General features: G+C 32.0%; 1 protein-coding gene across 2 annotated transcripts in view; it reads left to right on the top strand.

The window, feature by feature from the left end:
- LOC145291985 (intraflagellar transport protein 88 homolog) overlaps nt 1-21,486 on the top strand; it is a 129,913-nt gene that overhangs the window by 95,292 nt on the left and 13,135 nt on the right. For both annotated transcript variants that reach the window (XM_080137943.1, XM_080137942.1), the window contains exons 21-24: nt 399-517; nt 1,127-1,224; nt 4,758-4,827; nt 10,473-10,601. In XM_080137943.1, the coding sequence (XP_079994069.1) occupies nt 399-517; nt 1,127-1,224; nt 4,758-4,827; nt 10,473-10,601 (416 nt within the window). The remainder of the gene's footprint in view (nt 1-398; nt 518-1,126; nt 1,225-4,757; nt 4,828-10,472; nt 10,602-21,486) is intronic.

Genomic DNA, 21,486 nt, shown 5'->3' with positions numbered 1-21,486 from the left:
GCTAGATAGAGCAAATAAAAGTAGTTTATAAGTTCAAATTTCAATTAAGAAAAGTCAACTTTTCAAAATAAAATCTAAAATTTAATGTTTGAACCAAAGAATATAATGTTTAAATTAATGTCTTTGATCCATGGATTTTCAATGTAAGTACATCTCCTCAAAGGAAAAATCTAGCAAAATACTAATATTGGTTCGCAATTATTTTGCTAAATAGCACATACAGAGAAAATATTAAAGATGAAATGCCCTTAAAGGACATAGAGAAAGGAAATTACAGTTATATACACACAAATTAATACATATTGTTCTTTATTTTAGAGTGTAGGATAAGCAATGCACCAGCTTTCATAAATTAAGTAACAGAATAGTAAACGTTTTAAATGTGTATTTTTATGCAGACCTAATGTGAGCAGATGGCAACTGATGGTGGCTAGTTCTTATCGACGCAGTGGCAATTATCAACAAGCTTTAGAAACATACAAGAAAATTGAACAAAGATTTCCAGAGAATATTGAATGTAAGTTTTATGTTATTTTTAATTTTCTGATCAAATTACTCAGTTTATTGAGCAAATGTAGCAGTTATATTATTTGCGAGTTAAGTGTAGATTCAAGTTATTAAATATAATCAACATCCAATGACATTTGAGATCATAATTATTTCTTTGTTTTTATTTAATTACCTGTCTCTCATTTTTTTTGTTTCTATTTTTTAAACAAACAAAATAATTTAGGTATTTTCATTTTTCAATCCAGAAGAATTATTAATAACTTTTAAATAAAAACATTAAAATATATAAATACTGATTATGCTAACATTAATAACATAAGATCTGAACCAAATACTTCCAAACTTTTTAAAAGTTTTAAAAAAATTTTTTTAGAAAACTTTTACATGAACATTTGCACAGATCACTAAAACTAAAATGTTTTAGAACCAAGTCAACTCATAATGATTTCTTTTAATATTGTCTATCTAATTTGAATTAACATAAACGTTTTTTTTTGTCTAGAATGACTTAAATGTTGTACAGTTTTCTTTTTATTTCGTTTTCTATTTATTTCTATGCTACAAATAAAAATGGTGCTTTTTAAAATCTTATTGAGTATATTTAAATTCATTGCAGGTCTCAAGTTTTTAGCAAAGATTTGTGCCGACTTAGGATTGAAGGAAGCACAAGAATATGCTATAAAATTAAAGAAAGCTGAGAAAGCCAAAGAACAAGTAAGTTGGACCATTTATAGAATAGTTCTTAATCAACTATGAATATGGCAAATATAAAAGATTATTCATTTTGCAAGACACGTTAACCTTGGTGGGCAATCACCTTGAGATAATGTCTCGATGAAAATATGAATCGATATCACCCTGCTGGTTTTACATCAAGAAAGGCATCCAACTTATAAAGATTTTGTCTCAATTAATGAAATGTCTTCCAAAGTAAAATTGTTAAATTTCAGGTGGATCAGTTTGAATGCTGAAAATTTGTGAGGAAAGTCAGGATAGATTGTTGAGTTTCTTCAGAAAAGATTTATTGACCTATGCTGTGTCCAAGAAACACTATCATCATCATTATTATATTCAGTTGAATGTCCATTTTACATGCTGACAGTGTGTTGAAAGGTTTCAATAGATTTCCAAAGTAAACTATCTCTGGCCAGTTCTTTATTTATGCCTCTTCTTCTCAAGTGCCATAAGTGCAGTTTAATATGGTGTGTACATTAGTTATTTTATTTTTTATCCTAACTTACTCTATATGTGCTTCCGGGTTGCTTTAGCTTACACTACTGCATTTATATTTACTCTCTATCGCCCCCATAACAGCGGAGTTACTATCTTTCAAAACATATCTGAGAAAATTGACCAAATCCTATCTGCTTATCCTTCAGCTAACATTCACGTATGTGGAGACTTTAATGTTCAAACAAGACCGATGATGAGGGGAGGTTCTGTCATGATTTCTCCATTGCCTATGACCTCACTCAGATTGTTCACAAACCCACCCGTGTGCCCGACAATGACGGCCAGTATGCGAGCCTACTAGACCTTTTTCTCACAACTTGCCCTGAACTATGTTCAGTTTCTGTTCTGTCGCCTCTTGTTATTCCGACCACTCTGTTGTATCAATTAAGATAAAAATGAATTGTAATATGTCCCCAGACGTACCTCTCCATCGTACAGTATATCGATACACTAAGGCTGACTGGGATAGCTTCCATACATTTATATCTGCTCTACCTCTGCATTCCATGTTTAAAAAGGATGTGTCCTCTATAGTATTAGACCTAACGGAATAGTTAATTGTAGGTATTGACCGTTTCATACCCTCAAAAAAGTTTCAGCAAAAACCTAACAGCCAGCCATGGTTCTCTCCAGAATGTGCTGCTGCCATTGCACACAGAAATCACTTTTTCCACTGCTTCCAACGTAATAGATGTATGGAAACTAAAGCCGCTTTCAGGACTGCCAGCAACCATTGTAAGAAAGTAATAAAGAACGCAAGAGAGTTGTATGCTCAATCTGTTAAGTCCAAAGTAGCTGAGCAGTGGCTTAGTTCCCACCAGTTTTGGCAAATAGCAAACAGAATCCTGAACAGAAGCGTGTGCTCCATCCCAACTATTATCAATGGACCTGAGGTAATCTCGTCAGCATCAGACAAAGCCAAACTCTTTGTCAAGAACTTTGCAGCTAATTCTACCCTTTGCGACCAAGGCCGCCAACACCCAATATTTCCTCCTGTATCAGAGAACACGCTATGTGATATACGTATATCTGTACGTGATGTTGCCAAGCTAATCAAAAACCTTGATTCCAGTAAAGCAACTAGCCCTGACGGTATTCCAATTATAGTACTCAAAAAACTTCAACCTGAACTAGCGCCCATACTTACAAAACTGTTTAAACATTGTCTTAAGGAGAATAGTTTCCCATCTCCCTGGAAAATTTCATCAGTATGCCCTGTATTTAAAAATTCAAGTGATCGCTCATCCTGCTCTCAGTACAGGCCAATAAGTCTCCTGTGCGTCATGAGTAAGCTGTGTTAAATAGAGAAGTAATCAACCATCTCAACAAAAATAACCTACTTAGTGACACTCAATATGGTTTCTGTTCTGCTAGATCTACAGCAGATGTGCTTACAGTTATATCTCATAGGATTAGCAAATCTCTCGACGGAGGCCACCTTTCTAGAGCAATTGCTCTTGACATATCTAAGGCCTTTGATAGGGTATGGCATAAAGGTTTACTTCATAAGATCTCTAGCTATGGTATAGCTAGAAATGTCTTCTCAATTATTAAATCATTTCTTTCTGATAGGGTCATAAGAGTAGTAGTTGAGGGGCAAAAATCAGAAGCTCACAGTATTAATGCCGGTGTCCCTCAGGGGTCCATCCTGAGCCCAACTCTTTTCCTGATCTACATTAATGATCTTCCAAATCACATCCTTACATCATTTGTAGACATTTATGCTGACGACACTACCATTTATGGTAGCACATCTAAGACAGTAAACGACCAAGTTCTCTCCAATTCTCTCTCCTCTGATCTTGAGCACGTAGTACAATGGGGAAAGGAGTGGCTGGTTACTTTTAATGCATCTAAAACCAAGCTTCTCATCAACATTCTGATCCACATCTGGCATCAATTGAAATGAATGGCTCTCGTCTTCAGGAGGCCTCAAGTTTTGACAAGCTTCTGGGCTTGACCTTTATTCCTGATCTTAAATGGAACACGTACAGCAAATCTGTTGCCAAGGCCGCTGGAAAAATGGTGGGATCTTTTTATCGATCCGGTAAATATCTCACTGCTGATGCTATTCTCTATCTATATAAGAGCCAGGTACGTCCAAGGATGGAATACTGTTGTCACATCTGGGCAGGAGCTGGTAGAAAGGACTTGTCCTGCCTTGATAGAGTTCAAAATAGACTTCGTAGCCTCGTAGGAGATGTCCTTTTCTCTTCCTTGCAACCTCTATCTCACAGAAGAGATGTTGCGAGTTTGTCTCTGATGTATCGTTATTTTTATGGAAGGTGTTCAACTGAGCTTCAGTCTACGGTCCCCCCTCGCCAAACTTTTACAAGAAACACTCGTCTAGCTGTACACACTATCAATAATTCCCCCCACTCTTTATCTGTGCTTAAACCTAAACGTAGATTCCATGAACAAAGCTTCTTTCTTAGAACTGCATGCCTGTGGAATTGTCTTCCGTTTTCCTGCTTTCCGGCTGACTACAATATGGTTGTGTTCAAGTCTAACGTAAATAAGTTCTTGATGAGTCGTTCTATATAAGTTATCAAATTTACCAAATTTTCATTACTAATGATTACTATAGTGTCCAATGTCTACTGTACACTCTTTAACCCTTATCCTTGAGTGGCCTCTTGGCCTTGATAAGTGGTGATACCTATGTAAAAAAAAAAAAAAAAAAGTAAATATGAGTAGATGAAATATGATGTGGTCAATGTGTAGTACTTGTTTTATTTCTTCTTTTCTTGAATTTTTCCCTCGTTTCTGGATCTGGAAGAAGCTTATTGCTGGCCAACTAAAAACATGGTTCAAAATAGTGAGGCAAAATTGATTATTGGCCTATCTATCTATTGTGTTAGCCACTGGAATCAAGCTGGTCTGTTGCTCATCCTAATGTTGGGAATGAATTGCCATACTTCATTAGATAGAGCTGACTCAGTCGATCTTGTTGAATGTTGTCAACAGTTCTAGTTCAATTTAATCTGGATAACTTTTCTGCATTTTTATTGCAGAGAATAAATAGTGGCTCCCGTAGAGGCAGTGGACGTCATCGTGAAGGTCAAAATGGAAGCGCAGGCAGTGGTGAGTTGTATGTTTATTTAACTGGTTTGAAAACCCTTACTGATAGCTTAGAAAATAATGTTGGTTTTTGTCCAGAATTTAATCTTATTAAAAAAACAACAAAATATTAATATATGTACCTATCACAGAACAAAAATGTCATATTCCAAAAAATTATATAAATTGATGAAGTATTTTTTTTTATATATAGAAATTTTTTTTTTTTTTTAATGATTTTTAGCAATTTACTATTAATTGTAGTCATAACAAAGCTGATTTTGATCTCCATTTCTGGAGAGGTTGTTAACCAGAGATTAATTTTAAAGATGGCAGACAGAGACACATTATCATCACTTCATCATAAAATTAAATTTTCTTAGTTACAAAAAAATCTACCTGATGAATTTACGTAATTTTTGGCATATGACATTTTTGTTCCATAATGGGTATGTACATCCAAGATTTTTCTGTATTTTTATTTTTTGAATAAATCAAATTCTGCACAAACACTATAGTGTTTTCATATTTGTTGTTGTTGTTGTTTAAATCTGAAAGAACAAGATTGTTTTGTTGATCAATCCATTCTTTTAATCAATTATCCCATTTTAGCTTTTAATAATCACTTCCCTCCGAAAAATTACATTTGTGAAATCACATCCATAATAACACATTTCTTTCCTTTAATATATTTTATATGTTGTTACTCTTTAAATAGACTATAATTTTTTTCTGGCAATATTATAAGAGAATAAAAAATTAAAAAGACCTCCAGAGCCTTGATGAAACGGTTCATTTCAGACAGAATGCAGCAGGCTTAGGTCCGTTCTTCTTTGGCCAGGGAGTTTGAAGGTAGATAGCACTTACTCTATTTGTATTCACTAATGAAACCCAGAATTACGATTACTTAAAATATGTGTGCAGTTCTACTAGTAATGATAATAATGAAAGCCTTGTGGCAAGCATTCAATGCTGTCCCTGGCTATTTTAAGGGGTTGATTAACAATAGTATATTTTTTATGAAACCAGATTCTTTTCTTTGCATCACAACAAGCTTTATCGCATTTCACATTCACAAATGAATGACTTGATTACAGCCTTTGTGCTCTCGCAACCTTTTGGCTCTCTTTGATAAATATACATTGAATTCTGTTTTTTATTTACTATTAATCAAATACTTGTTAAAACCAAAGCTAAAATAATATCATACTAAAGCTGAGTTATTAAATATCCTTTAAACATGGTATTTAGAAAAATGTTGAAATGAAAAAAGGTATAGTTAAAAAAAAAAAAAAAAAAAGAATATGTAAATAAACGTCACAGTAAAAAAACTCCCAAGCTATATCAGGTAGTTGCATCTCATAAATATATAAATCTTTACCAACAGTAAACAATCTTTTACATATCATTTATCGTCAGACAAATTATGTGAATTGAAAACTGACTAGTGACAAGTATTATACTGGCAAAATATCTAGAAGTTGTACTAATTGCATAGAACTGGAGATTTTATTTAAAATGGCTTTTCCAACACAGTGTTGCCCAGGAATCTTTTTAGTTTCATTTTTGTTATAACTATACAGTTATTTTTATCAAATTATTATATTCAATAGGATTTTAAAAGTTAAATTTAATTATTGTCATATCATTTACCAGTACTTGTACAGTTTAATTAAAACATTAAAAAATGAAAATATTGAAAAAAAGTTATATTGTATGTATCTGTTTTGGACTGAATATTTCCCCCCAAAAAATTTCACTTAATTTGATCGAATAGTTTTTTGGGTTTTTTTTACAGCGGAAAAACTGGGTCTGGGTGAGGCTCCGTGTTTTGACAAGCTTCTGGGTTTGACCTTTACTCCTGATCTGAAATGGAACACGTACATCAAGTCTGTTGCCAAGGTCGCTGGAAAAATGGTGGGATCCTTCTACCGCTCCAGAAGATATCTCACTACTGATGCAATTCTCTATCTATATAAAAGCCAAGTACGTCCAAGGATGGAATACTGTTGCCGTATCTGGGCAGGAGCTGCTAAAAACAGCCTATCCTGCCTTGACAGAGTACAAAATAGACTTCGTGGCTTGAGTGGCTTCCGGGCCTTGATAAGTGGTGATCACTGTTTAAAAACAAAAAAAAAAAACGTTTTATGCTGAATATTTGAATTTTTAGAACATGACATGGGCCGTGTTTAAACTTATTTTAAAATGCCAACACTCCCTCCTCCTCTTAAATACTAGCTTTTCTTCCTAATAATCGAAACATGACTGCTTTTTGCTTGGTATCATAACAAATTGTTTTTTCGTTGTAAAGAAAAACTACTTGATCAAATTAAGTGAAATTTTTTTCAGAGAACTTCATTCCGTAACGGATATGTACAATATAACTTTTTTTTTTTTTTTTCAATTTTTTCATTTTTTAATGTCTTAATTAAACTGTACAAGTACCCATTTACCCATTAAATTGCCTATTAAATTAAGCTGTAAATAATTTTGTTATGCTAATAGCGTTTTAATCTCTATTTGGAACATTATTAGATATCGGCTTTTAAAACTTTTCATTCTTTAAGCCATGATGATTTGCTGAAAATTTTAAAATGACTTTCCAACAATTTAAATTCTTCTGAATTTTGAAAGATCACAACTTTTTTCTTTTTCAACTATTAATAAAAAATCAAAATGGTTGACAAGTTTATTAAGAAGCTAAAGTGCATTGTGGTCGATTTAATTACATAATTAATATTTTTTCATAAATATTTTTTAATTACAATTGTTAAAAGGCTTCTTTAAATACTTTATTATTGAATTTTTTTTATTTCACTTGTATTTGATTAATAGTAACTGAAAAAATATGTAATTATCAATGTTATGTTGACGTGAGAAATACACAGACATATGAGAAGTGTTCACACAATTTTATTAATATAGATTGCGCTACTGTCATGTTAAGTGTCACAAAATTGTACTAAAAACCCTTGAATACACAGTACCAGGACATGACTTCTTTGGATCAGTGACAGGCATAGAAAGAAAAACAAATCAGTTTTAGATGCAACGACCAAAGATTGTGAGGAAGTAACAAATGAAATTATCATATCCTTATTCATATTATTTTGACACAAGTCTATCAGGCATGTGTGCACAGCGTTATGATGATGTATGAAAGTGAAATCTGGCCAGTGAAGGTTGAGGATATGTGCTGCATGGAGGACAAAGATATGAGAATGTTATGATAGATGTGCAATGTGAGTCTTAAAGACCTAGAACTGATGAATTGTTAAGAAGAGGAGACTTTTTGCTTTGGTCACAGTGAAAGAATGGATGAAAATTCGGTACTTCTGCAGTTTAAATCCTATTTTTCCATGAATCAATGCCTTGTGGATGCCGAAAACTGGCCCGGAAAATGCTGAGTGAGCTTATTCACTGAGAAACTGAGTGGCAAAAAGAGATATGAGTGAGCAGACGACACCAAATTGGAAAAGGAAAAAAAGGGAGAAGTTTCATTGCACTTCAAACAACAAGTGTTTATTCTTGTGATAATGAAGGAAAATGAAATGCTTTCCTTCAACCGGCAGAAACTACTATCTCGAAAAAAGTAGCTTGTCCTCAGGAAATCACAAGTTTCCCTCCAAGTCTAATCCTAATCTCCCACAATAAATGTAAAATATTAAAAAACATATTTTCAAAAAGACATTGTTGCAGAAAAAATATTAAGCTGCTTCCAAAAAGAATCAAAACTTTTCTTTGGAAAAAAAAACCTAAAAAATTAAAAAAAAAAAAAAAAAAAAAAAATACAAAACAAATACACATTTTCTTTGAAAACAAAAGTTTTACAAAAAATATATATATACAAAAAATAAAAATAAGTGTTTCTTAAAACAAAACAAGGTCAATGTTACCTGGTTGTCCTACTGAAAACTTACCTGCAAAGGATGTTTATTCTGAAAGCCATTCTTAACATGGAGAGATTGGGGTGTTTATTCTGAAAGCCATTCTTAACATAAGATTCCTACAATAATACCCCTAAAAAGCGACTCTTTGCAGGTAAGTTTTCAGTGAGACAACGAGGCTACATTAACCCAAAATATATTTTTTTCATTAATTCAAATAAAAATAACTTTTCATACAAAAATAAGCGAAAAAAATAGAAAAAAAAAATTATTCACTAATTCAAAGAAACAAAACTTTTATTAAAAAAAACAAAAAACAAAAAAAAAAACAGTTGACAATAAAAAAAATAAAACAGTGAATTTTATGTATTTATTATGGTAGGTTGTTTATTTTATTTTTTGTTTTTGCATTGACTTCCGTTCACTCGATATAATCTGACGGTTTTTGTTTTCCGCCGCGCATAGCTGAGCAGGACTCATGGAAAAACAGGATTTAAATTGCAGAAGTACTGAGAATTCTTGAGTGAATAGATGTAGAACAGCTGAGCTAGCAATATCATTTGGCAAAGAAAGGCTAAAGAAAACCTTAGAGGAATTAATAAGAATGGGTTTGAGAGAAAGAGAGATAAATAAAGACCTGACCAGAGATAGGTTAATTTCAAAATTAATTTCTAAAAGCTATGCAATACAAGCTAGCATGCAAAACAGATGCTGAGCCGAATATGTTGATATTGAAACTAAAGAATATATGTTCTTTAGCATGCTACAAACAATGATAATACAGATATACAAATACTGGATATGGAAGGTTGTTAATGTCAAAGGTGAAGAATAAGTACGGGAAAGATGGACAAATAGGGCAGCAAATTTCTGACCATCATCAATAGAAAATTGATTTATAATAATTTTCCGCAAACACATGTAAAATAATACACGTTTGAAACTGCCAAAAACTTAATAGGCATAAAAGAACAAAGTAAATTTGATGTCATGAAGACATTACGCAATTCTATTGCATGGATAAGAACAATACAATTATAGCAAAACATGCTACTGTAAACATTTCTTTTATTAAAGAGTTATCAAAGCTGAAAGCCACTCCAGGATTGTAAGTTGAATGATGTAAAATATTATAATAGGATTAGAAGTAATTAATTACTCATAAGAAGGATTTATTACAAGTATTTGTTGACATTGAATTTGAAGATGACTATGTTGTAGCTTGAAGGGAAGCAGTTCCAAAGCTCTATGGAAATTTTGTTTGATGTTAGTGACATGGCGAAGAAAGGAAAGATCTTTGCAGCTGTGGTAGAAAGACAGGTTTTTGCTGTGAATGTTTTATAAGGGATTGAAGCTCAGTTGAACAACTTCAATGGAAATAATGAATAGAGTAGAGAAAGACTAGCTATGCCTCTTTTGTGAGAAAGAGTTTATAGAGAACAGAACAGCTCATCCTCCACTAGATTGTTAAGACAATTTTAGTCTTTGTCAAGGCAAGAAGGGTGCTTTGAGTGTAGCAACATTGCTCCATTTTAAAATATTCCATTTTAGATATGAATAAATAATGTTATCTATGTTTTTTCATCAAATAATGCTTGGAAATGTTTTGCAGTTTGAATTAGAATTTGGTTTTGTATGTTATAATTTCTGAATCTCAGTAAAATTGCTCCAAGGCAAATTGAATAGTCATTCTTATCTCTCGATTTGTATGTCTTTCAATATAATTTTATTGTTATTTTTTCTTGTCATGGATATTTTTTTTATTTCAAACAAAATCTTTAGATCGAACCAGCAGTGGAAACAGTAGTCGGAAGTCAAGTGGGAGAGCAGGCCAGAGAATGTCGGAAAGAATGGGTAGTGGTCATCGCTCAGGTTATGATCTACAGGAAGAAGAAAAGACAAGAGAAATTGGTAATTTTTATTAAAATTGCTTTTGTCATCAGATGATTAGATTTTTAAATAACTAGCAAGGCTACTGCATTTTGCCCATATGTTGTGTGAAAATAAATACCATTAATGATTACTTAAAAAAATACCATTATTAATAAAAAAGAATACCATTAAGAGAAAATACCACTATTAATCAATAAAAAATACCTTTATTAATTTAAAAAATACCATTCAATTTAAAAATGGCGGTATTGATTAAAAACTAATACCATTAAAAAATTATTTAATGGAATTTTACCATTATTAAAAAGTACCATTAATAATTTTAAAAAATACTATTATTTAAAAGATACCAGTATCAGTTTATATAAATAAAAATGCAATTATTTGTATGTTACTAATTGATAATCTAAAAAACTACTTTAATGATTGCTTTGAAATTTTGCTATAGCATTTTAATCATAGGCATGCATGTTTTTATATACTCAATATAAAAAAATATGTAACCAACACAAGCGTTCTTGAAAAAGCAAACAGTTGCAGTATTGAGGCCACCACTATGAGGCACAGACTCCGTTGGTTGGGGCACATTCTCAGAATGGATGAAAACAGGCTCTCTCGACAAACCCTGTACTCGGAGCTAGCCACAGGAAAAAGACCTATCAGCCGCCCTCTACAGCAATTCAAGGACCAACTCAAGTCCACCCTTAAAAACAGATTGTATATTCATATCTGGGAAGCAACATCTCAGGATCAGTTCCTGTGGCGCCAATCCATCATACATGGTTCCAAGCAGAAAGAAGAAGACTAGTGTAGATCATGAGGCAGGCAAGAAAAAATCGTGCTGAATAACCCCCGCCCCCTGCCAAGCATTACTTGCCTTGTCTGCCCATGCAAATTCCATGCTTAAATTGGTCTGAGAAGCCATCTGCGATCCAAACACTGAGGGAAGAGGAAACTGAAATTCTCGGATATGAGAAATCAGCCGCCAACGTCAATGAAAAATATTACAATATTAAAATTTTTTTTTTTCAAAGTCAATGTTTCTTGAGACCAGCCGATCTAAAATGAACACGACATGTTTTTTGGTCATGCTTTGTTCCCCTTCCCTTTCTTTAACAGCTGGATTATGCCGAGCACCACCTGTAAAATCATTACAATGCTACGTAAAAGAAAATAATGAATAAATGTAAAAATGTAGGAACCACAAACCAACCTGCCATAATTTAATGTTTTATTTACTCATTTTTTTAATTAATGACTGTCAAGAAAAGATTAGGAGAAGCAAAAATTAATTGTGTGTGTGTGGGGGGGGATAATTTAAGGAAATGTTTTAAAAAAGGTTCAAAGAAATGCAAAAAATAAAAATAAACCAATATTTATGACTTTTGGGAAGGGGTGCTCAGTTTTTAATAAAATCTTCTGATAAATCTATTCCCCATATTGGAACCATTTGATGAATACACAAAACCGATTTATTGAAGAGTTTATTTTACTAATTATGGTTAATTCCAATTTTAGTCACCTAAATTTCTTAAAGTGAAATGAATTTTGGAATTTACTCACAAACAACTGATTTTTTACTTTAATAAAAACAAAAACATTAAGGCACTAAGTTATAACAAGTTTCATTGTGAAACCCCCCACAAACTTTTACTTACGACATATTAGAAACTGAGCAATCCCTAAAAATCTACCTAAATAGCATGTTACAATTAGTTAAATATTTCTGGAATATTACCTAAAACATTTTCTTTCATGATTCAACAAAAAAATGATTTCGGCCATGTTTGTTTTGTATGTGATGTGAAGGGAAATAGCTAAAATTTCTAATTCCTTCAAAAACTATTTTCTTTAATAATAATTAATTTTGTACCTTATCGTTTTTCATAATTTTCATATGTTTTCATTACTGCAACATGCCAATTCAGTAGATTGGTTTCACTTGAAAATCAATATTTCAATTTTTTAATTTTGCTACAATAACGAAAAAAAAAGTTTCTTTTTCATTTTTTCCATCGATTTATTACCAATAAAACTCTATACTTTCATGGTAAAAAATCGGCTAAATTTTTTAATTTAACATTTTCCACAAGTATTAAGAACATAAGAAACAAGCATTTTCTTTTTCTTGTTTGTTTTCGATTTAACCAAACTGAGCCACAACAATGCGTGGCCAAGTACAACTAGTTAAAAAATAATACCATTGTTAATTTAAAAAAAAAAACACTATTATTAATTAATTAAAATGATACTATTATTAATTTTAAAAACACTATTATTAATTAATTAAAATAATACTATTATTAATTAAAAAAAAATTATTATTGTTAATATTAGAAAGAGTAGTGAAAACGTAATTTTTTTGCAATTTATTTTTCCATAATATTTATTTAAAAAATAGTATATAGAGTGGGGGGGGCATTGGAGGAAACACGTTTGCACACTGGGTAGATGTTGGAACTAAATCAAGTAAAATTTATCTTAAAAAACATGTTTAAAAAAGCGTTTTTTCTTTTCAACACCAACATATTTTCACTTCTTACATTCTGATGGCATTCTATGACATCTTCATATACAATGCTTCAAGTTAACTTCATCAACTATTCTATTATTTTAAAAAATTATTTTATTGATTTAAGACCTACTTATCAACTTCCATTTTAGATTATAAAAATATATAGAAGCCGTCATATGGAAAGATTTGAAATAGTATCTGATTTATTGTGGTCAATTGCACATGACTGTGAGGGGGAAAAAGAAGAATTTTATGCAATTAATCGTTTTCACAGTGTATTCATCATCATCATCATCATCTATTGAGCATCTGTTTTACATGCTGGCATGTGTTGAACAGCTTTTAGAAATTGACTTCAAAACTAACCTATCTCTGCCCAAGTCTTTATTCCTCTTTCTCTCCAATTAATTTTTATCACTTCTTTCCATGTTTTCCTTGTCCTTCAACTCCTAACCGACCCTTTCTAATTCAACTATTCCACATGTACTAACTCAAAAACTCTCATTCATTGTTGTAATCTAACCACACCAACAAAGTCTCTTATTATGCATATATCTTCCTCTGACGTTCTCAGATTTAAGTGTGCCTTCAACTTTTACATTACACATCCATCGTATCATTCTCATATCGTTTCTATCTATGTAGCAATAACCTTAACTCTCCCTGGCCAGGTTTCATTTCCATACATCATCATACTGTGCACAGATGCCTAATAAACTCTTCCTTTGATCAACAGTGGTAAAAGCTGAGGAGGAAGTAGGTTTTATTTACAAGTTAGAGTTGGATGTTTATGGAATGGCTCTTATATTTTCTTTACAAAACATCTTCCTTCCACAACCATCCATTACCATTAGTACAGACATTTGCTGGGGGGGGGGGGGGTCTGTGTTTATTTCTCACCTGATATTACAACAAAAACAAGAGAAGGATTCAAATTAATCGTGATTCTATAGTGTTACATGAATTGTGACAGGCATGCAATAAGATCTTACTGCAGTAATGCTTATGTAAAAAAAAAACCCAGACCTTCCCCTGTACTCTAATGCAAATTGCTTCAGGCTTCCTATTATCTCTTACTAGACGTGTCCATGACCCATTAGATCACAACAACTATCACTATTTATTCTACAAAGGTTATTCCAAAAGTACAGCCTCCTGTATATGTGTGTGTGTGTGTGTGTATATGTGTATATATATATATATATATATATATATATATATATATATATATGTGTGTGTGTGTGTGCATATATATTTATTTTTAACTCAAAAAGTTGAAGAGCTATGAAGACGAGTGTGGTACCATTAATTAAAATTAGCAATCTTTTCAACTCCAGAATTTATTTTTGTACATAGTTACCACCGTTCTCAATGCATTTTTTCCTGGAATTCAATGACATATCTCTGCTTCTGATTCACATCCATGACGGGTTGCTTTCTTAGCGCCTCACATCGTCAATATCTGCAACAGGGAAATTAAACTTACACATAAATTCATAAGTTCAGTCATCATAACAATGCAATTTGCAATTCTGATCAATTATAATAAAAAAAATAGGAGGCATTACTTTTGGAATGCCCCTCATACTTTGAAAATTGATAAACTGTGACATATCTGTTAGAATATTTATTGTAGCCTTACAGGCCTGTAATAATCAAGACAAACACAGTGGTATAATTAACAAAAAGTTTATTAGCAAAAGTATGTTACAGAAGTATACATCATGATTCTGTGCCATAACTGCCATGAATTGTTATCCATTAATGTGATAGATGTAACTACATTTATAATGTCTGCGTAAGTTTATTATTCCTGACATATGTATATCAACTTACACTATAACAATATTTCTCTTGCGTAGAGAGAGGTATAGGAAGGAGAGAAAAAGAGAGAAAAAGAATGCAGTTACCTTCTTTTCCCTCTATGAATTCTTTTTACTACTTTTAGGCCTTGTCGGTATATCTTTCTTTCTAGTTTACTAAGATATATTAGTTTCCATTTAAATTACCACCCTTTAAAATTAATAACCATAATATTTTAAGAAAGATTTTTGTAATTTTTTTAATGAAATTATTTGATTACCATTATATATATATAATATATATATATGAAAATAGAACACAAATTACAAATGATGATTTAGCAGCACATAAAGTAAAGACTTGAGATTTATATGACTATGAAGAGTTTTCATAGGCTATGTTTCACACATATAGATGATAATTGTCCTTACAATCATTTAGTAGACATAACCTTTGGTTAAAGTAAATCTTTGCTGGCATCATCATCATCATTGCTGCTGGAGGCACACAAAGATGGATCCGGTGATTTAGCAGTTGATCTGTGTGAGCCTGATGGTAGAACAGTGGTTCCAAAGTAGACTAATGCTGTGTCTAACAATTGATCAGAGTGGATAGTACTTTGGTCTTTGACATGTACCCAAAGCCTAGACTCTGTCAAATGCTATTTGTACTACTTTGCTCTTTGACCTCATCAAGATGATATCATCTGCATATACACAATAGAAGACACTTTTACTCTTCAGCCAATTGCGATCCCCACATAATTCTGAGGGCATTGTTGATGATTTAGCTGCTCACTTAGTTGAAGGAAAGGGAGATGGGTATATCTCTTGTGAACTCCAGTCCTAATCTCAAAAGGCACTGACTCCTCACCATACAACTGCACACAGACATGAGTCGCTTAAAGCAGATGGAGCAATTTTACCTCTAAGATAAGTCAAAGGAAGTCTTTGTCAATGGAATCAATATAGCTGAAGCATAGGACCACTGGTTATTTATAAGCCCAACACTGTTCTAAGGTATGTGAAAGATTGAAGATCTAGACAATACACCTTCTAATTAAATAGAAGTTAGCTTGAGATGGCCTCTTTGAATTCCTTCAGGTATTGCAAAGGTATTTTCTGCTGCATTGATAACACCAATACTCATGCCTTTGAACTCTGTTTCCTATCCCCATTCTTGAGGAAAGGTAAAAGAATTACTTTGCCACAGTCATCAGAGAATTTATATGAAGAGCTAAAAGACTTGTTGTATGCACTAAGCAAACAGATCTTGTACTAATTTGTGAACTTTGACTGAAATACTGTCTTCACAGTGGGTTTTCTTGTTGCATAGGTGGCATAGGACATTGTACACTTACTACAAGAAAATTTACAATCATATTCTTCCTCAGCCATCTCCACATCCATGATAGTTGAAGATGGCAGATGATGAAGCGACTCATCAAAATTCTTTTTCCAGTGATCCAATCACTCAGATTGTTATTAGATTTAATATTCATTGTCTATTTTGTTTAATTTTGTTTAATTTTGTCTCTTCTGCAAAGGTATACCAGCATGCACTCCAGTCAGTATGAATTGTCTGGGTTGCACGATGCCATAGATACTGGAAATCTAGGGCTCTTGCCAGTTGTGTCCTTCTTACCAGTTCGGCAAACTCCTAGGTTTTACCCATGAACCAGTCCTGATAGTGGAAGTGTGTGTGATGATGATGTGTGAGTGGGCTTTCTCCATTGTGGCTTATTTGAAGGTCTGCCATTTCCTCTTTTAATGCAGGTCACTAATTGACTGGAAAAGGATATGATTTTTCTCCCTTCTCTTAAGCATGTTAACAATTCTTTATAAGACAGAAACATTTGCTCTAAATGTATATTGTCAAATTTAAAATAGATTATTTGTTTTATATATATATTTACAAACATTCCAATGAGAGAAAAAAAATGTATATTTAAATGATTGGGTTAACAACAATTGTGTTTTTTTTATATACTTATTTTATTATTTGATATTTTCATTTTTCTAATTAATAAAATGATTGGAAAAATATCAAATAATAAAACAAGTATATAAAAAACACAATCGTTAATGACCCCATTCATTTAAATATATATTTTATATGGTGAGCTCACAACCAGTTCCAGGTCAGCAGAAAGACGAAGATGTATTCAAGTGACACATAAGGGCAGGTAGCATCGACTCACCAGGTTGCAAGTCCATGTCTGAAGCTACTAGAAAAGTACTATGAAGGCATGCTTCAAGAGGAGGAATGAAGAGAGGAGAGATCACAGACAACATATGGCTGCAACAGACATCATCTACATCTATGGCATCTACAACAGAAACTGCCAATTCTGGATAGATTGGTACAGTCACAACTGATGCTGCAATTTGGCAACAAACTAATCTGAGATGCAGAACTCTACTGTCTCCTGACACAGACGGATGCCAATTAATAATATATATATATTGTATAATCACATCGACACACCAATTCCTGTTAGATCACCAAAGTTAGCAATGTTGAATCTGGTCAGCACTAAAATGGGTGACCATTTGGGAATTCCAAGTGTTGTATGTGTTATCTGCTTATCTTAGCATTGTTTCCTGTCATCCCGGGCCTATCCTTGCCACTGGACAAGCATTGCCGATTCAGGAGAGATGCAATTGGGGGATTGTGCAACCCTTGCCTCATAATTACATGCGCAGATACCCTTACAAGGGGTATTCATTGTCTTTTGAAACTGAATGGAGGCTTCCATATTATACTAATGCTGAGTTAATCAATGTTTGTTTCCCTAAAGTTTTTCCTCTATATATTTCAAACACAAAATACATGTTAAAATATTTGTCAGTTTTGAAAGTACTTGCATTTAAATTGTTCTAATAATGAGTCATAATTTGCAAGTAACTCATCCAATGACCAATCTCTTACTAACTTTCTATCACTTTCACCCTCTCTCTGTGTATCCTTTTTGTACCCTCCCTGGTCTTATTCTACAAGCCGTCAATTACACTTCATTCTCTGTAACTCTGTTTATTAACAGTCAAAGGTAATAAAGAAAGAATAAAATGATTGGATTCTAAACAGAATGAAATATAGCCACAGGTAATAATACCATTTAATTTGTGGAAGAGAAAAGAGAAAAAAATTAATAGTTGAAATAGTTTTTGAATTTTTTTTTTATTACAAAATTTTAATTCGTTTTGCAAACTCACTTTTTTCTTATTCTCATCGGCTAACCCAATGAGTCAGAGTTTTTTCTAGTATTTTTTTCAATTTTCTTATTAATTTGTTTAAGCTACCAGATGCCAGACATTCATCCGCTATCTCATATATTCCAACCAAGAGATCTTTTTAAGATTCTTACTGTCCCTTTTAGTTAAATTGTTTGTATTTTTCTTGCACTTAGTTCACCGAATATATTTGTTAGGTAATTTTTAAAATTCTTTCATATGAGTCCAGTTGCTCCTATAATTACGATAATGATAGAGATCTTCCTAAGATTCCAGTTTCTTTTTATGTCATACATAAGACCTTGGTATTTCGTTATCTTTTCACTCTCAGTCCTGTTTAACCCAGCATCGTTGGGGACACTGACTTCTATTAAGGTTGTTTCTTTCTCCTTCTGGTCTCATATCATTATGTCAGGTTTAATAGCTGTAGGAATTGGATTCTCATAGTGAATGGGGTATAACTTCTTTCCAACTGTTCTTTCCGATATATGTTCACAGGACTTGCTGCTGTGTTCGATATTAAACATTTACAGATCGTCCAGTGAAGATATTTACACACTCCATTGTATTGTATTGTATAGTAGCTGTCCCTCAGCAGAACTTTACGACTGGATGTCAGGTGACTCACACCCTCCATGTATGTGTGGTAGAACTATAATTGTTATCATTGCTGAGACCACTCATTTTATTTTAAATATTGGCCATTAAGCTTCGATCTTGGGCAGCCATTATAATTCTCTCCTGATCATAGTAGAGTGATCCTCTTTTTAGCAAGTCTATAGAGCCTTCTTTATCTATATAGTCCTGAGTAAATTCATTCAGCAAATACAGAAACATATATGTATGTGTGTATATATATATATATATATATATATATATATATATATATATATATATATATAAAAAATGTATGTGAAAATGGAAAATGGTTTGTATGTTCAAAGATTTTTTTAATTGTTGCTAAGAAATCCTGTGTATGAAAATCTAACCATGTAAAGTTGTATAATTTCTCAAATAAATATTAAATACTATTAATTCCTTAAGTAAGCACTGTTTCAAATTTTTTACGCACACACGTGTGTGTGTATATATATATATATATATATATATATATATATATATAATTATTTCATGTATCTGCATAAAATGTTATAACAAGATATAATATTTTATGTATAAAAATATTTATAGCAATTTATACACACACACACACATATATATATATATATATATATATATATATATATATAAATTTAAAGGTTATGAGGGTTTATATATATATATATTTAAATATGTATGAATAAAAAATCAATATGAAAAATATATAGATGTTTATATCTTTTTTGTATTTATTTCCTGTGTGTTGACGTGTAGGAATACAAAAAGTCTTTTGAAAAACAACAAGAATGTTTCCTTCAAAAGCACATGATTTTCAACCGATCCTTCAATCTTCCTCCGTGTGAATGCTATATATATATATATATATATATATATATATATATATTATATCTGCACAAAATCTTACAATGTGATACAATATTTTATGTATTAATTTTCAGAATTTACTTCAACAGTGTTCAACACACAAGTAGAGCTAGGTAGTAAGTTATGAAAATATATTTATGGCAATTAAGCTACACAGAGATCATTTTAGCCTGACAATTCTCAACGGGGATGAAACGTGGAAGTCTCTGTGTAACTTAATGGTCATAATTATATTTTCATAACTTCTTTATGTACATACTTTTATTTCTTTTCCATAAAATGAAACTATTGTGTTTCAATATAAAAATACCCATCCGAAACACTAATCCATTTAATAACATACAGATGCATAAAGATATATCCGTGTCTTAACCTTCGTTATTTCTTTATTTTTTTGTTATTTTGTTGTGTAATCGGATATCTGTTCCTTTGTCATTACAATCATAATCTTGTGCTCTTGCATACATTTCATGAGTCTCTCTGCAAAAGAATTTGTATCTTGAGGCTGTAACTTACTGTTACCCTCTGCATAAGGAAGGCGAACACAAGTGGGTAAGAAGAAATGTTTGGTGCAGATTATCATTAATACCATTCATTTCCATTCAATAGGGGATTTGGTGTGTGTTTTATGATTCATTTCATAGCAAACATTATCGCCTACAGATATAAACAGCAGCCATTGATTTAGGTCAGGCTGACTATATTTAAAACTGATGCTTGTTTTGTATTGACAAAGAAAATAATTTCTTTTCTGTTTATGTAAAGATGAAAACCTTTAGAGAATAACACATACACCCCTCCATACAGATATATATTAGTCGCCTGGTAAGGCTACAAGCGAGACAACTAAAGCAGCAAAAATGAAGCTGGTCTGCAGGACACTGTATTTACAGATGAAGGCAAATTTAGGCATATTTTAATGGTTTGAAAATGTAGGATTTTTTTTTTTTTACTAATTGTTATCAAATTTTAACCATAGAATAGTATTATAATCTGTAAAAAGCCTGCAAATTTTCATGTAGTTTCGTCCCATAGAACCAAGGATATGAGCATTTCAATATTCAATTTGACTACCAGTGTAGATATATCCATATATATATATATATATATATATATATAGACATACCACTTTTTTGGAAATTTTGTAAGTTTGACATCTCAGCGACTATTTATCAGAATTTAACAAATAAAGGTTAGTTAGAAAGGTAACGATATGAATTGTGTAGTGGGCTATGTGACATTTGCCCTTAAGGTTGCACATTAAAGGGATCATACATCATCCAGAGCCTATTTTTGGCACTTATTTACAGCCATAAAATGTTTCAATCATAGTCATTTGTTTTCTTAGTTTTGCATATGAATTATAAAATATCTAATATTTCCCCCAAACCTCTGGCCTTGATGGAGGGGAGACTAAAATTTACTGCTATAGTTTCAGATGATCTGAAATAACAACAAGGGGAGACTTGATTCCAAATATTTCGCATATGTTATATTTCCCCTCTTTGGTTTTCACACATAAAGTAAATTTCAGTGTATAAGGATTATTTCATACTGGAGATATTCATAATTGTACCCTATTTCCAAAAGAGGGGAGATATAACATATGAGAAATATTTGGAATCAAGTCTCTCCTTGTTGTTATTTCAGATCATTTGAAACCAGAGCAACAAGTTTTAGTCTCCCCGTCGTTTTGGGGAATATATATATATATATATATATATATATATATATATATATATATATAATTTATATGTGTGTATGTATATATATTAAATAGCATGCTTCATAAAATAATATATACAATTCCTCTTTACAGATTTTGGTTCTAATACTCTTTAGTTTTCTTTTTTCTGGCAAGAACTAG

Source organism: Euprymna scolopes, chromosome 13, assembly GCF_053919585.1.
Source record: "Euprymna scolopes isolate OS-2025 chromosome 13, ASM5391958v1, whole genome shotgun sequence".
In the NCBI taxonomy this organism is placed as follows: Eukaryota; Metazoa; Mollusca; class Cephalopoda; order Sepiida; family Sepiolidae; genus Euprymna; species Euprymna scolopes.
Note: the sequence above shows the minus strand (reverse complement) of the source record. Positions and strands in the feature narration are given on the sequence as shown.